Source organism: Sycon ciliatum, chromosome 13, assembly GCF_964019385.1.
Source record: "Sycon ciliatum chromosome 13, ocSycCili1.1, whole genome shotgun sequence".
Lineage (NCBI taxonomy): Eukaryota > Metazoa > Porifera > Calcarea > Leucosolenida > Sycettidae > Sycon > Sycon ciliatum.
In genome coordinates, this window is record NC_088655.1 from 22,068,687 (window position 1) to 22,085,326 (window position 16,640).

General features: G+C 47.0%; 1 protein-coding gene across 1 annotated transcript in view; it reads right to left on the reverse strand.

The window, feature by feature from the left end:
- Positions 1 to 5,325: 5,325 nt before the first annotated feature.
- The window catches only part of LOC135829363 (MAM and LDL-receptor class A domain-containing protein 1-like), a 33,295-nt gene continuing 21,980 nt past the window's right edge, over positions 5,326 to 16,640 (reverse strand). The window contains exons 11-15 of the mRNA XM_065341766.1: positions 14,123 to 14,927; positions 13,666 to 13,919; positions 10,854 to 10,931; positions 7,703 to 7,795; positions 5,326 to 6,278 (exon numbers count right to left, since the gene is read on the reverse strand). Of these exons, the coding sequence (XP_065197838.1) occupies positions 6,276 to 6,278; positions 7,703 to 7,795; positions 10,854 to 10,931; positions 13,666 to 13,919; positions 14,123 to 14,927 (1,233 nt within the window). The 3' untranslated portion in view covers positions 5,326 to 6,275. The remainder of the gene's footprint in view (positions 6,279 to 7,702; positions 7,796 to 10,853; positions 10,932 to 13,665; positions 13,920 to 14,122; positions 14,928 to 16,640) is intronic.

The following is a 16,640-nucleotide window of genomic DNA, read 5'->3' on the forward strand; positions in this document are numbered from 1 at the left end:
AAAGGATTGGGAAAACTTCTAATTCAAAGGATCAGTCGGGGAAGTGAACTGCCTGAAAAGAGAAAAAACGCCTTTTTTCTCTTTTTTCTCTTTTCAGGCAGTTCACTTCCCCGACTGATCCTTTGAATTAGAAGTTCTCCCAATCCTTTCCAAATTTAATCACTTTCTTTCACCTCTGGTAGTTTCCAGAAACTGACCGTGGTTGGTCCCCTGGGGGAGGGAAAAAGACCCAAGTGCCATCAGTATGTGTGGCACGTGTTGTGAGCTGCCTTTGGAGTGAAAAACTTGTCAGCGCCTTCTGGGTTCAGCCTGGTCCCATAGCTCAGTGGTTAGAGCATTGCTCATGACAAGCAGGGTCCCAGGTTCGAGTCCTGGTGGGTCTGGCGTTTTTTTCTCTTTTCAGGCAGTTCACTTCCCCGACTGATCCTTTGAATTAGAAGTTCTCCCAATCCTTTCCAAATTTAATCACTTTCTTTCACCTCTGGTAGTTTCCAGAAACTGACCGTGGTTGGTCCCCTGGGGGAGGGAAAAAGACCCAAGTGCCATCAGTATGTGTGGCACGTGTTGTGAGCTGCCTTTGGAGTGAAAAACTTGTCAGCGCTTTCTGGGTTCAGCCTGGTCCCATAGCTCAGTGGTTAGAGCATTGCTCATGACAAGCAGGGTCCCAGGTTCGAGTCCTGGTGGGTCTGGCGTTTTTTTTCTCTTTTCAGGCAGTTCACTTCCCCGACTGATTCTTTGAATTAGAAGTTCTCCCAATCCTTTCCAAATTTAATCACTTTCTTTCACCTCTGGTAGTTTCCAGAAACTGACCGTGGTTGGTCCCCTGGGGGAGGGAAAAAGACCCAAGTGCCATCAGTATGTGTGGCACGTGTTGTGAGCTGCCTTTGGAGTGAAAAACTTGTCAGCGCCTTCTGGGTTCAGCCTGGTCCCATAGCTCAGTGGTTAGAGCATTGCTCATGACAAGCAGGGTCCCAGGTTCGAGTCCTGGTGGGTCTGGCGTTTTTTTCTCTTTTCAGGCAGTTCACTTCCCCGACTGATCCTTTGAATTAGAAGTTCTCCCAATCCTTTCCAAATTTAATCACTTTCTTTCACCTCTGGTAGTTTCCAGAACCTGACCGTGGTTGGTCCCCTGGGGGAGGGAAAAAGACCCAAGTGCCATCAGTATGTGTGGCACGTGTTGTGAGCTGCCTTTGGAGTGAAAAACTTGTCAGCGCTTTCTGGGTTCAGCCTGGTCCCATAGCTCAGTGGTTAGAGCATTGCTCATGACAAGCAGGGTCCCAGGTTCGAGTCCTGGTGGGTCTGGCGTTTTTTTTCTCTTTTCAGGCAGTTCACTTCCCCGACTGATTCTTTGAATTAGAAGTTCTCCCAATCCTTTCCAAATTTAATCACTTTCTTTCACCTCTGGTAGTTTCCAGAAACTGACCGTGGTTGGTCCCCTGGGGGAGGGAAAAAGACCCAAGTGCCATCAGTATGTGTGGCACGTGTTGTGAGCTGCCTTTGGAGTGAAAAACTTGTCAGCGCCTTCTGGGTTCAGCCTGGTCCCATAGCTCAGTGGTTAGAGCATTGCTCATGACAAGCAGGGTCCCAGGTTCGAGTCCTGGTGGGTCTGGCGTTTTTTTCTCTTTTCAGGCAGTTCACTTCCCCGACTGATCCTTTGAATTAGAAGTTCTCCCAATCCTTTCCAAATTTAATCACTTTCTTTCACCTCTGGTAGTTTCCAGAAACTGACCGTGGTTGGTCCCCTGGGGGAGGGAAAAAGACCCAAGTGCCATCAGTATGTGTGGCACGTGTTGTGAGCTGCCTTTGGAGTGAAAAACTTGTCAGCGCCTTCTGGGTTCAGCCTGGTCCCATAGCTCAGTGGTTAGAGCATTGCTCATGACAAGCAGGGTCCCAGGTTCGAGTCCTGGTGGGTCTGGCGTTTTTTTTCTCTTTTCAGGCAGTTCACTTCCCCGACTGATCCTTTGAATTAGAAGTTCTCCCAATCCTTTCCAAATAATAATAATAATAATCAACGCAATAAATAGAGTAAGCTGCGCACTCAGTACAAACACCATAAGCAAAACTTGTTAATAATAATAATAATAATAATACGAAATAGAGGTTGCGACTTCGGCGATGATTTTGTTTAGGGGTTTGCTCCCACACTGGAGCTCGCGCTATTCCGCCGACAACTTGACACTTGACTGACTCACGGCTGCCATCCAGAGAACACGAGAAGTCCATCGAACCTTCGACTCGGCAAACCCGCAAGAAAGCACCATTCCCTGCTCAATACACAGTGTTTCGGGGAATTCACCCCTCATCAGTTGAGCTTGAGTAGGCTGAGGAGTTTGTCGCGCTGGAAACGGTGTGTCTCTGTAAGTTTGTATCCCCGGCGATGTTTGTGCCTGGACAGCACTATATAAGTGGTGCTCTTCAGGCACAATCTTCCTCAGCCTACTGAAGCTCAACTGGTGAGGGGTGAATTCCCCGAAACACTGTGTATTGAGCAGGGAGTGGTGCTTTCTTGCAGGTTTGCCGAGTCGAAGGTTCGATGCACTTCTCCTGTTCTCTGGATGGCAGTCGTGAGTCAGTCAAGTGTCAAGTTGGAGTCAGAACGGCTTGTAGCACTGGCGCTCAGAAACTGCTCATCACTAGACGTTGATGGTCAGCAGCAGCAACACGGACAGAAGGATAAATCAGAGCAGGCAGCTGCTTCAGCAATTGAAGCGGCCGCTCAAGCCATTGAAGCGGCTGCTGCAGCCCTTCACGAACCGACGTCGTATAGTGCCTCATCGTCTGAGGCCGATCTGGATCTTGGAGACTTCCCATCATTCCTGGTATCGATATGCCAGGATTACTGAGTCTACGTACAGGTCCATCATGCTGAGGACTCGGATGGTGACAAGAATGCTATCCAGAGTCTGAGCAACTCTTTGCGATCTCCGGTAACGCTCTGTAGGCGCAAGGTCTCGTGGAGTGTGGGCTTTGCCTTTTTTATTTTTATTTTTTATTCATTGGGACCTGCATGAACATTTTCCCGTTTGTGTGTAACATTTATTTTACAAAAAAGAACACAAACCCGACTCAGGACCAAGATTGCTGACAAGAAAGATAACAGAATTGCAGGGAGGACGAAGTAACGACTAGAACACAGAAGTTATGTTGCCGCCTTGCCTGTATGAGCATTGTCTGGTTGAAAGTGAGTTGCCCACGTCATTTAGACCACAAGTCAAACTTAGATTAGACGCTGCATGCTACTGCTGTGTTCGATTTCCCTTGCATGCTATGCTAGCTGGGCAGCGGCATAACTGCCTGCGTGCCCCACTTGCTGGCAAATATGGCATACCTACATGTGTATCATTAGGCCCTTGGGTTAAAAGTCATTTCTTCCATCCATCAGGGATTATGAGTTTTCACGAGAAAACTTTCAAGCCTTCTCTTCAGGTGAAATACAGGCGAAGGAACAAGAACAGTGGATTAAGTACCGTAGAGACTAAGAAGGTATTAACAGCGCAAAGAAGATCATGAAGCCTCTTTTACGGGCAAAAAAAAAACAAAAAAAACAGCGAGCTAGCTACTGAAGCGTTGGTTCAGAAAGTGGTGGACATCACGCAACTGCATTGTAAATAAAAGGGGGTTTGTCAACTGACAACCGCTCTATTTAGTTGCTATTCAACTCTTTAGATGTTTAGATGAAATTAATGATGCTGAAAATTTATTGACGTTTCGGGCCAGTCACCCATCGTCAGAGGTTCTGGACCAACCACGGTCAGTTTCTGGACCCTACCAGAAGTGAAAGAAAGTGATTAATTTTTCCACTTCTGGTAGGGTCCAGCAACTGACCGTGGTTGGTCCCCTGGGGGAGGGAGAAAGACCCAAGTGCCATCAGTATGTGTGGCAAGTGTTGTGAGCTGCCTTTGGAGTGAAACACTTGTCAGCGCCTTCTAGGTCCAGCCTGGTCCCATACTAGCTCAGTAGTTAGAGCATTGCTCATGACGAGCAAGGTCCCGGGTTCGAGTCCTGGTGGGTCTGGCGATTTTTTCTCTTTTCAGGCAGTTCACTTCCCCAACTGATCCTTTTATCTGTTGTATTTGAAGTTCTCCCAATCCTTTCAAAAATTTATCACTTTTCTTTCACGTCTGGTAGTAGGTAGGGTTCAGCGGATAATGCCGGCATTATATTTGGCATCATACGACTATCCGAGCATTATGGAGCATTAGAAAGGAACAAAACGAGCATTATGTGAGGTTTGAGCGGCATAACGAGTTTCATACTGGATAATATCGGGAAAATCCCAGGTTTTTGGCAACAATCGGCTACAATCATGATCATGAGATGTTGTCTGATGATTGGTTTTTGCCATGAAACTCTGAGTAACAACGAAACAGCCCTATTTTACTCCTTTTGTGTACCTCTTGCGTACTACGCTCCGGGCATTTGAGCACTATGCATTGTACCGGCGCATGACTTTGTGATTGTGTAGACACGTAACACCTTTAGCACTATTAAACGCTACATAACTATTGCTACATAAAAACGTTATGATTGTAGCGATGTGGCCAGGTAAATGTATACAAGCCATTTGTGAAGCATGCATGCCCAATCGGTTAACCGAGGCCGAGGCAGTTCAAGTGACACAAATCCGGAGAAATTATTTACGAGGTTTCTTTTACTTTTAGAATAACGGAGAGCTGTGGAGGAGACATACGCGAAGTGAATATCAAACAGACGAAGAAGAGTTTTCTAGTTGTGCCAGAGGCTCTGGCGATAGCATCTCTAGCGATACTGAAGTACTCGTAGACACTGTTGCATTGTGCAATTTGGACCAGGATGAAGGAGCGGCTACAAACAGAAAGAGCTCGTTCCAAAAGAACTGCCTTTGCCGACTCCAGCTCAGGAGGCTCGAAAAGAACTAGAATTTCTCATGGACTCAGTACCAAATCGATTGCTCAGCAGCGCCTGCCGGTCTTACTTCCCTGATGAAGCACGTACAGTTAGTTGTGGACGGTTGTAATTCCAGGCCTACAGTCAAATGCTATCAGAAAGGAAGAGTATTGTGGCAAGCCATACGTCTACACACCATCTCAAGGAGAAGATGAGAGCACAAGCAAAGGGTGTAGAGTGGCAAAATAACTTCTGACCACGTGTTTTCAGGATTTCCGCAAATGGGAGGGCTCTCCAACTGAGATCGGCAATAATGGTTTCATCTCTCACTACATGGATTATTAGGGTAGAGATTTGATACACCGACTATTCTGCCACAACCCTGCATCAAAGTTGGAATGGAGAGCAATCAATGGAGAAGCGATCATGTCTTATAGTGCTAAGAAGTAGTGGAGCTCGTGAGAGATAAGGTGGCAACTTCAGATGCAGATCGACGATATGCATAATTTCCTGGAAGTTTGACAATGTGCAGACTTTCGTCCATTTTTGTCCCAAGCCAAGAGCATTATATCCCTTGCTGAAGCATTATAATCAGCATTATAAGGCAGTTTTTGGAGCATTATGGTTGGCAATATACGAACATTTTCGGAGCATTATCCGCTGGACCCTAACAGCAACTAGTAGGGAAAGAAAAAGAGAGAAGAAAAACAACTCAAAACAGGAGTTGCGACTTGCATAGGAAGAAAATAACGGAAAAAGCAGTGCATACAGCATTTTTAAAGAGGCTTATTTATCTCGTAAGCAAAAAGGCAAGAGCCATTGACTTTAAAAAGCGATTGCGTTTTCTTTCTTGCCTGACTGCAGCGTCGATGTTTGACTGCTCGTACAGGCGCAGAAGGCGGCTTAAAAGGCTATATTCACAGAAGAACCATTTTAAAAGAACGATAAAGAGAAACTCAGCACCAGTATCATTAGTGTCGGCTGCGGTGCGTGAATGAAAATTAATAATTTTGACAGCTCTAGTTATGAACATGGATGAAAAAAAGGTGGTAGCTGGATACATGTGACAGATTTTCTGTACTACGTGTCAAAGATTTATCTCGTCGTCGCACACTTTGGTGGCGCTCTCTTTGGTGGCACGTGGGGTTAGAATTATCAGCTGATCTAGGGAAACAGCGAACGCATGCGGGGTAAATGAGCAACACAGCAGCCCCACCACAGGTTGTGAATGTTGCTCAATGTGCTGCAGGGAGCAAAGTGTGCAAATGTACCTAGACAATCTACTACTTCCAGCGGCTAGCATTCGTGGTGGCGCTTGTCCGTTCACACGGTATGGTCAATCCACGTTGCACAATCCCATCGGTGATGGGCAGGGGAGTGGAAGACTTCACTGTTTCGTGACAGAGGTGTCACTGATACAGAAAACCCAGATATGAAGACGGGGAACACCCAGTATTGTGCGAACGGACATGTCGTGTGGAATGAGGACATCACAGCGATGGAGTGGCAAACAGCATTCAGATCCAGAGAGAAGATACCACACACATACACACACACACACACACACACACACACACATACAAGCACACACACACAAACAAGCACACACAGAAACACACACACACACACACACACACACATACAAGCACACACACACACACACACACACACACACACACACACACACACATACACAGAAACACGCAGAAACACACACAAAATTAATAAGGAATACTAAAAATCCAATAGGCTACAAATACCATGAGTAGCACCAAGCAGACAATGCAAGCAAACTGTTGATTGGAATAGAAGCCTCTCGCGGCATTTACTTGACTGCAGGTTTACAACTCAAATGCTCTGCACGATGTCATGTTTCACGTGTATGAAAACAATGCGATAGAAGAATTCGATCGATAAAGCTGGTGTTTCTAAAACATCGGTCTTAAACATGGATGCTTCCCTGTCCGTCTGTACGGTGCACTGTCGTTGAATCCATGTAAAGACCAACAACACCCAACACTAAAGCGGGAATTCGAGGAGGAGGTACATGCAGGAGTCGCAATGATCACGTTTTAACATTGTGAAAATCCAACGCAAGCGTTACTGTGGAAGTTGGTTGCTCCAACGAGTTCTAAGTTTGAAGTATTAATGTGGCGCCAAAATGATTATTTCCCCAAAATCAGGCTGCTCCAGTGCGAGATGAGCATGGATTATGATCTGTGATCTTGTTCGTTTCCACTCTCGGTATTTGACGACTCCCTGATGCCAATGCTTTCCAGTGCGGGAGATGTGGCGAGTCCGTAGCTAAATCAGATGATGATGGACCGGAGGTTGACGCAGGCAGTGTGTGAGTCAGGTAGGGCGGAAGAGAGGGAGTGCAGGACTAATGGTAAGTGTCATACATCATCATCATCATCATCATCTGTGTTGCCGAAAAATAATAATAGTAAAATAAAAAATAAAAATAAAAAACGGCATTATGCAGCTGTGTAAGCAGTAGATGCACCGTGTGACTACCAGGCATCTCTGCCAGATGCCAACTGGCAATTCTCATGCAGAGACATACCAGTCCACGAAACGATATTGTGTCATACAGCGGGGTACGTCGGTTGTGTAAGAGGAAGTCTACTGTATATCATATGTTGGTGTCTAGTTCTGATCAATGCAGTACTTATAATGACGTCACCATTTCCACAAAAATGGCAAAAGAATTAACAGCCCCTTATCTGCAGCATCCGTGCAGATCTGCATCCCAATCTGTTGGGTCCTATACACACAAGTTTTTATTAGCAAGCGAAATCTAAAGGTTAGTAGTAGGCTGTGTAAGTGTTAATACCTCGTACTCCTGTGAAGAGTTAGAAGGATCCGACTTCAGGTACTGGTCATCATTGTCCATGCTGGGTGCTTCTGTGGTGTTCAGTGGGTTGGACTGCAGGAACCACAGGGTAACACAACGGCGTGCACAGAAAAAGCCATACAATGGACACACAGGGCCACACACACCGCCACACACACACCGCCACACACACACCGCCACACACACCGCCACACACACACACACACCGCCACATACACCGCCACACACACACACACACACACACACACACACACACACACACACACACACACACACACACACACACACACACACACACACACACAACCCCCCCCCCCCACACACACACACATACGCACACATGTATACAACACACACAAACACACACACAAACGAGGGTAAAATGAATGTCTACCTGCCATTTGTGAACATAGTAACTTATTCGTAAAAGCACATTCTTTTATGTACAAGGAAGGGCTTTGTTGGTTGCGAGGGAGCCGATACAAGTGCGGCGGCAATAGGTGGTCGCACATCGATGATCGGAGTGACTCCATAGCACCAGTCGAGTTACCTGAGAGTGCCAGTGAAGACTATGAGCTACCCGGAGGCAGTGTATCTTGCCGTGGATGTCATTCTGTCCTCCGTGGCTTCAGTCTGCACATAGGTGACCGTGAGCGGTGAGCTTCAAGCGGAAGTACATGTACTGCACGCAGGACAGTCTGTCAATGTTCGTGAATGTTGTCGTGGCCATTGGCGCGCAAGGTAACAGCCACAGTGTAACAGCCACAGTGTAACAGCCACTGTGTTGCATGCGTCCTATTAAAGAGGATAATTATGATGACCTTGATAACACTGTCCCTGCTGCGCATAACACTGCCCCTGCTGCGCATAACACTGCCCCTGCTGCGCATAACACTGCCCCTGCTGCGCATAACACTGCCCCTGCTGCGCATAACACTGCCCCTGCTGTGCACCCAGGGTTTCACTGATGCGCTTGTCATTCACCTATCACATTTTGTACCAGAAAATGAACCCTCTTTTTTTCAAATCAAATTTCACTCATTTAGTTGTTCCCAAAATCGCTGAGGTTAATAATTGCTGATGCAGAGTACTATATTGCACAGAAGCCCTTGAATGCAGACAGTGAGAAGCAATGGATACCAACAGACAAGACAGTGAGAAGCAATGGATACCAACAGACAAGACAGTGAGAAGCAATGGATACCAACAGACAGTGAGAAGCAATGGATACCAACTGACAAACAATTCACGATTCACACGAGACTAGGCTGGAGGTCGAGTTTTCCGCATCCGTCGAACCCCACCCCCACCACCCCCACCCCCACATGCGCACACTTTAACCAGCTCAGGTGCTCTCTCTCTCTCTATCTGTCTCTGTATGTTTCTGTATGTCTGTCTGTCTGTCTCACTCACACACACACACACACACACACACACACACACACACTCACACACACACACACACACACACACACACACACACACACACACACACACACACACACACACACACTTGTACTTGTGCTTGCTCGCTGCCAAAACTGGTCACGTCTGTCTCCCCAGGAGAGGGGTGAGAGACTCAAAAGGAATCTTGGAAAGATGACTCCATTGGCTATTGAACTGCCCAACGGCCAACACCCCCTGAAATCCCCAAACTGTGGGTGGACTTGGAAAATGTTCCCACTTATGGGCTCACCACACCTCAGTAAGCAGGCGAGGACAAGGTGAAGAAAAAGGATCGACGGCATCAGGGTATCCATCCCGGGATCCAACTGCAGTTACCCCTGCCCCAGTTAATGTAATACTTGCTACTAGTGTGGGTGGCCAAATCAGCGTGGATCTGATATACGGTTAACTAGGACCATTGATTACGCAAGAGTTAATCTAGCCAGCAGCAGTCCATGGTTAACAGGTATGTATACTTCAAATATAAAGTATATGAATCCTAAAACCAACAAAGGTGGCAGGTACAACATTACACTTTCAAGCAGCCGAGCCCGTTGGCAACAGACCCAACACTATCAGGCATACGTTTACCCACCAACCGAAATAGCTGGCACACAACACACACACACACGCACACACACACACACACACACACACACACACACACACACACACACACACACACACACACACACACACACACACACACACACATGCACACCTTGACCTTGACCTTGACCTTTGACGCCCATCGCCGGAGGCGATGATAGCAATGCTACGGCAGAAGCCATAGCAACTTGTGCTGGGATTGTACCATTCAACAGCTTGCAAGGCTGAAGAATTGACCGTCACTATTCAGCCTGGTCTACACCATACAGCTATTTGAAGTGACTTTTTCTGGCCAGTGAATCCCTATTTTTGGTCTTTTCTTTTTTTCTTTTTTTTCTTTTTTTTTCCCACACACACATCACACCACATACTCCGGCATGCACTGGCTGTTGGTAACCACCCAGGAGAATGAAAGAAAAGTCAGGAAGAGTCTGAGAAAGAGAAGAAAGACGTGTGTGACCATAATCGTCGGGAATCGAACCCGCAACCTATCGATTGGAAATCGCTGCACATACCACTGCACCATATGGGACACATGCACACACACACACACACACACACACACACACACACACACACACACACACACACACACACACACACACACACACACATGCACACACACACACACACACACACACACACACACACACACACACACACACACACATGCACACACACACACACACACACACACACACATACTTGTACTTGTACTACTACTTGTTGCTCACTGCCAAAACTGGTCACGTGGGTCTCCCCAGGAGAGGGGAGAGAGACTCAAAAGGAATCTTGGAAAGAGGACTCAATTGGCTATTGAACCGCCCAACGGCCGACACCCCTGAAATCCCCAAAACTCTGGGTGGACTTGAAAATGATCCCACTTATGGGCTCACCACACCTCAGTAAGTGGGTGAGGACAAGGTGCAGAAAAAGGACTGACGGCATCAGGGTATCCGTCCTGGGATCCAACTGCAGTTACCCCTGCCCCCAGTGAAGGTAATACTTGCTACTAGTGTGCACACATACAGACACACACACGCATGCCCAGAAAGGCTCCGGAAATCATACTGACCGGCAAGGCTACGTATCTGCTATTGTCCATTGCTGCCGGGTCTCTCCTCTGCCCATGATTGGCTTCTGGCGGTGATACCTATGGCGCACAGATGAAGCCGCGTGTTATTAGTCAACATCTCTAGTAAGCTAAGTCTTCCAATCAAAAACTAACTCGATGGATCTTGGCAAACACGGCAGGTTGCTGATACAGTAGAACACTGACAAAGTACGATGAAAATTATCAGTAGTTTTATTCTACTCTCCATTGTCCGTCTGACGGGCCATATTTGTGAAAATCCGACATTTTGGCACTCTTTAGAAAAACCTTTTTTTGTATTGAAATTTGTCAAATATTCTCAGTTCTATAAAATGTGAAGAACAGGTTGTTGTGACTCCGGCAATACTTGAAATTGTGTGTCGCTCCCATACGTGGGAGCTTGCGCTTTTTCTGCCGACTTGACTTGACACTTGACTGACTCACAACTGCCACACAGAGCACACGAGAAGTCCATCGAACCGTCCGCTCGGCTAACCTGCAATTTGGTACCACTCGCGGCTCAATACACAGTGTTTTGGGGAATTCCCCAATCATCAGTTGAGCTTCAGTAGGCTAATGAATGTATAGGCTCGGAGAGCACTACACTATCTAGCGCTCTCCGAGCCTAAATATCACTAGGGATACCAATTTACTTACAGCGGCACTCCGTTTCCTGGGCGACAAACACTTCGCGAACTCCAGACAGCAGTGTGAGTCAGTCTCGCTCATGGAGGTAATGAACAAATGCTGAGGACCGTTGGCCATTCACAACGTTGTTGGTTCCAAAGCACCTATCGTACTCGCGCGATTAGAGCCCTCTCCTAAATAGTGCTCTATCTCGAATAGTGCCCCAGTCTCTAGAGTCAGTGAAAAAATGATGCCCTCTCTTGAATAGTCCCCCTCGCCCCCCCCCCCCCCCCTCTCGCCCCCAAACGAACTATGTTCACACACCGATCCAAGTTACCTAGTAATATTTAACCATCCAACTTTCCATTGGCAACTTGTGAGTCCCTCGAACGAATCGATCAATTTAACCTCTTCATTGACGGCCATTATGAAGGCCATCTTCAAGGGCCAGTAGCAGCGAGGTTATGTCCTGAAATTGGGGGTAGACCACCACATGTCCCCAAGCGCCAACAAGTGGTCTTGAATAAAGTTATCCACTCAAAACCACTTGGGGGAAATATTCAAATTTCGAACTCTCCAACGGCCATGCACTAGCCGAATCCAACCTCGTAGCAGGAAAGCACACACAGAGGGTCTCCACGTGCCTTTTCGTTACGCTACCAGCACTGAGATATCATGGGAATAATCCCTTCCCTCGCAGAAACTCGAATGAAGCCGCTACGAAGCGTCACTTGCTGAACAGCAGCCCAGCATGACGAGAAAGAAGAACTGCTCCACAACAACAAATCAGCAAGGACTGTAATAGTAGGTGCAAGATGGCTCAGATTGGGCCAAAACGCGTTAACGATCTCTTGTGCTGGGCAGCTAGTGCACGCGAGTTTCACATGCGTGCCACGCTCTCTCATCCAAAAAAATTCAAAATTTCTCTTATGTTGCTATGAGCCCATGTACTTCCGGTGCATGCGCGCTTACATCATGCATTTTCAGGTACCGGAGGGCCGCGGCTGTGCCCCAAAGAGAACTTTTTTTCAATTCTTGATTTTCCAACTGCAATACGTACCTAAAATCCTCAAGGGTCCAACTGCTACGTCGTGATTTTCTACTTGCGCGACGCGGCATCGATGCACACATGAAACTCGCGTGCACTGGCTGCCCTGTAAAATTTGGGCCATCTTGCGCTACTGTTGGACTCTCTGCTCATTTGTTGTTGTGGAGGAGTTATTCTTTCTCGCCATGTTGGGCTGTTGTTCAGCAAGTGACGCTTAGTGGCAGCTTCATTCGAGTTTCTGCGAGGGAAGGGATTATTCCCATGATATCTCAGTGCTGGTAGCGTAACGAAAAGGCACGTGGAGACCCTCTGGGTGTGCTTTCCTGCTACTAGGTTGGATTCGGCTAGTGCATGGCCGTTATTCTTATGATGTCTCAGTGCTGGTAGCGAAGCGAAAAGTTATATAGAGGCTTTCCTGTGTGCTTTCCTGCTGCGAGGTTGGATTCGGCTAGTGCATGGCCGTTGGAGAGTTCGAAATTTGAATGTTTCAGCAAGTGATTTTTTAGTGGATAACTTTATTCAAGACCCCTTGTTGGGGATATGTGGTAGCAGACTATGGTGGTGGTCTACCCCCAATTTCCGGACGCAACCCGCTGCTACTGGCAGTTGAAGATGACCTTTGTATCGGCCGCCATTAGACAGGCAGAGTTGATTGATTCATTCAAGGGTCGCCAGTCGAATGTTGGATGGCTAAACATTACTAGGTAACTTTGATCGGTGTCCGAACACAGTGGGTTTGGCAGAGCTGCGTTGTTGTGAGCAGCAGTGAACCCTCGTTCTTGTACCTTGTTTGGAAGGTGTTTTAGTTCGTATTATTATTGAGTTTTTGATTATGGTCAATATCTAAAGAACGGAGCGTTCCTGCACCAAACTGTCATAGTGGGTGAATGAGGTTCAGCTAATGATAAAAGGAGCCAACTTTGAGAAAAAATCGGAAATTTGGCCATGTCTGGTCATGTTTGGTTTTTACAGACATTGACTCTTAATTAAGTAGCAAACGCTGGCCGTATCGAAGCCTAGTGAGCAGATCGCGAGTTGAAACAGTGTGCTCGTTGAGTTATTTTATGCACATAAAGCAGGTGTGCCGGATGTAGCATTTGATGCATGCGGATCACTTACTTTGTCATCGCTCTCGGCAGCAGGAGCTGAACTAGTGTCGGCTGTATTGACGGACTCATAACGTGGGGTGGCTTCTGCTGTGTTCTCCACTGCCTCTTCATACAAAATGGTTGCGATGCTAGGTAGAGTTGACGCGGCAGCAGGAGCTGAACTAGTGTTGGCGGTATTGATGGACTCATAACGTGGGGTGGCTTCTGCCGTGATCTCCACTGCCTCTTCATACAAAATTGTTCCGATGTTAGGTGGAGTTGACGCTTTAAAGAGAGGAAGAAGCCAAGAAAACCAGTGAAGGAGAAGTGCACAGATAACATTCACACATGCGCACATTTGCACACACGCAAGCATGTACACACACACACACACACACACACACACACACACACACACACACACACACACACACACTCGCGTGTGCGCGCGCGCATGTGAACATATGCCCGCCAACAGACACACTCACCAACTATAGCCGTGTCGTATGCCGGGTTCTCAATCACGACTGAGCTAGTTCTTTTTATGGCAAGAGATGGCTGCCTTGGCGGCCTGTGTCGACGTCGTACGATCAAAACCAGGATGAAGATGGCAACGAGGACGAAAGCAGCGCTGGCAGAACCTAATGCCAGTGGCAGTGGTGAATACTCAGGCGTAGGGGCTGCCGTTGCAGTTGCACTGGCATTGGCTGGAACTGTGCCATTGACCAATGGAAATGAACTGGTCGAGATGGCGGTCAGTGGCACTGGCGACGTGTCTGCTTCGCTGGTGGTAGCATTGCTGCTCTCCGTTCTGTTTGTGGCAGTACTGCTACTTTCCGTCTGGGGCAAGGGGGATGTACCATTCATGTCTGAAGTGTGTGCAGCTGTTGTAACAGAAGTTGACGATGACAGTGAAGTATAGGATCCTGAAGCAGAAGCAGGTGATGACACCAAGCCACTCGTCTCTGCTCTGCTTGTGGCGGTACTGCTATTTACCGTCTGGGGCGAGGGGGACCTACCACTCATGTCTGAAGTAGGTGCAGCTGTTGTAACAGAAGTAGACGTATGGGATCCTGTTGCAAATGCAGGTGATGGCACTAAGCCACTCGAGTTCGTGGCGGGTGATGCAGTCGGCATTGTTGTCAATTTTGTCATCGTGCCTTGGAATTTAGTTGTTGTTACATACTTGGTGGTTGCTAGAGTGGGAGTTTGGCCTATTGGGCAACAGACCACTCGAATCTGATCCATCTGAATGATGCTCCACGCACTGGTCTTGTTACTAACCCAGGTTAGCTGGAGGCACAAACAGCCAGCAAGAAAATAAACACTTTTAAAAGAATCTAGTTAGGACACTGATGCACGATTTGTCTGAACGCTTCCTGAAGGTACATGTCCAACACCAATCAATAGTTTGTTTTAAATCACAGTATACATTATTACCTACAGAATAAAGGAAAACAAAACAGAAAACGAAACAAAGATACAGCAATGGGTATATAGGCGCTATATGAGCTACGCTGGTGAGATGTGGCGGACTCCCCCAAGGGTCTCGGAGATCCACGCAGCAGGCACCATGGGGGAAAGAGATAGATAGAGAGAGAGAGAGAGAGAGAGAGAGAGAGGGAGAGAGAGAGAGAGAGAGAGAGAGAGAGAGAGAGAGAGAGAGAGAGAGAGAGAGAGAGAGGGAGAGAGAGAGAAAAGAGAGAAAGAGAGAGGGAAAGATAGATAAATAGATAGATAGATAGAGAGAGAGAGAGAGAGAGAGAGAGAGAGAGAGAAAGTTAGAGAGATAGAGAAAGAGATAGAGATAGATAGAGAGAGAGAAAGAGAGAGAGAGAAAGATTGATAGAGAGAGAGAGAGAGAGAGAGAGAGAGAGAGAGAGAGAGAGAGAGAGAGAGAGAGAGAAAAAGAGAGAGAGAGAGAGAGAGAAAGAGGGAGAGAGAGAGAAAGAGAGATAGAGAGAGAGAGAGAGAGAAAGATAGATATATATATATATATTTAAATAGAGAGGTAGGCGAACAAAAATTATATACACACAACAACAAGGTTGTCAGTTTCATAATACTAAAAGCTTTTCACCCATTTTCATCAGTAGTTACATGGGAATGAGCAAGAACGAAAACGAAGCCAGAATTTATACTGGGGGTAGAGAATCAGCAAGAATATTCTTACGCGCCTCAAGTTCACACTACACTACCATAAGAATGTATGGAGCGGTGGAAAAATGCGGGAAACAACACATGAAGGGAATGCAGTACCACAACAAACACGTGATAAAGTTGTCAGTCCGGTTGCAGCTTGAACAGCCGCAGCACCTTGATGTGCTTCTTTTGTCGACACAGCTCTGGCCTCAAACTGCGAATGTACAGCGCCTCCAGTGTGAATCTGTGCGCGCTGTTCCGGGCTGGTGTGATGACACTGAAGCTGCCGTTGCGTTCTTGCGGGATGCATTCAGGTTGCGCCTGCAAATGCTTTGTGATGGCGCTATCACTTGTTGCCACACGTTTGTCAGGCGGCTTCTTGTACAGCTTGTCTGGGATATGCTGCTTGATCCTTTCAGTGTCATCACACCAGCCCGGAACAGCGCGCACAGATTCACACTGGAGGCGCTGTACATTCGCAGTTTGAGGCCAGAGCTGTGTCGACAAAAGAAGCACATCAAGGTGCTGCGGCTGTTCAAGCTGCAACCGGACTGACAACTTTATCACGTGTTTGTTGTGGTACTGCATTCCCTTCATGTGTTGTTTCCCGCATTTTTCCACCGCTCCATACATTCTTATGGTAGTGTAGTGTGAACTCGAGGCGCGTAAGAATATTCTTGCTGATTCTCTACCCCCAGTATAAATTCTGGCTTCGTTTTCGTTCTTGCTCATTCCCATGTACCTACTGATGAAAATGGGTGAAAAGCTTTTAGTATTATGAAACTGACAACCTTGTTGTTGTGTGTATATATATTATATATATACTTAGTAAGACTATGCCTGTAGCTGCAGAAAAAGTGCTCA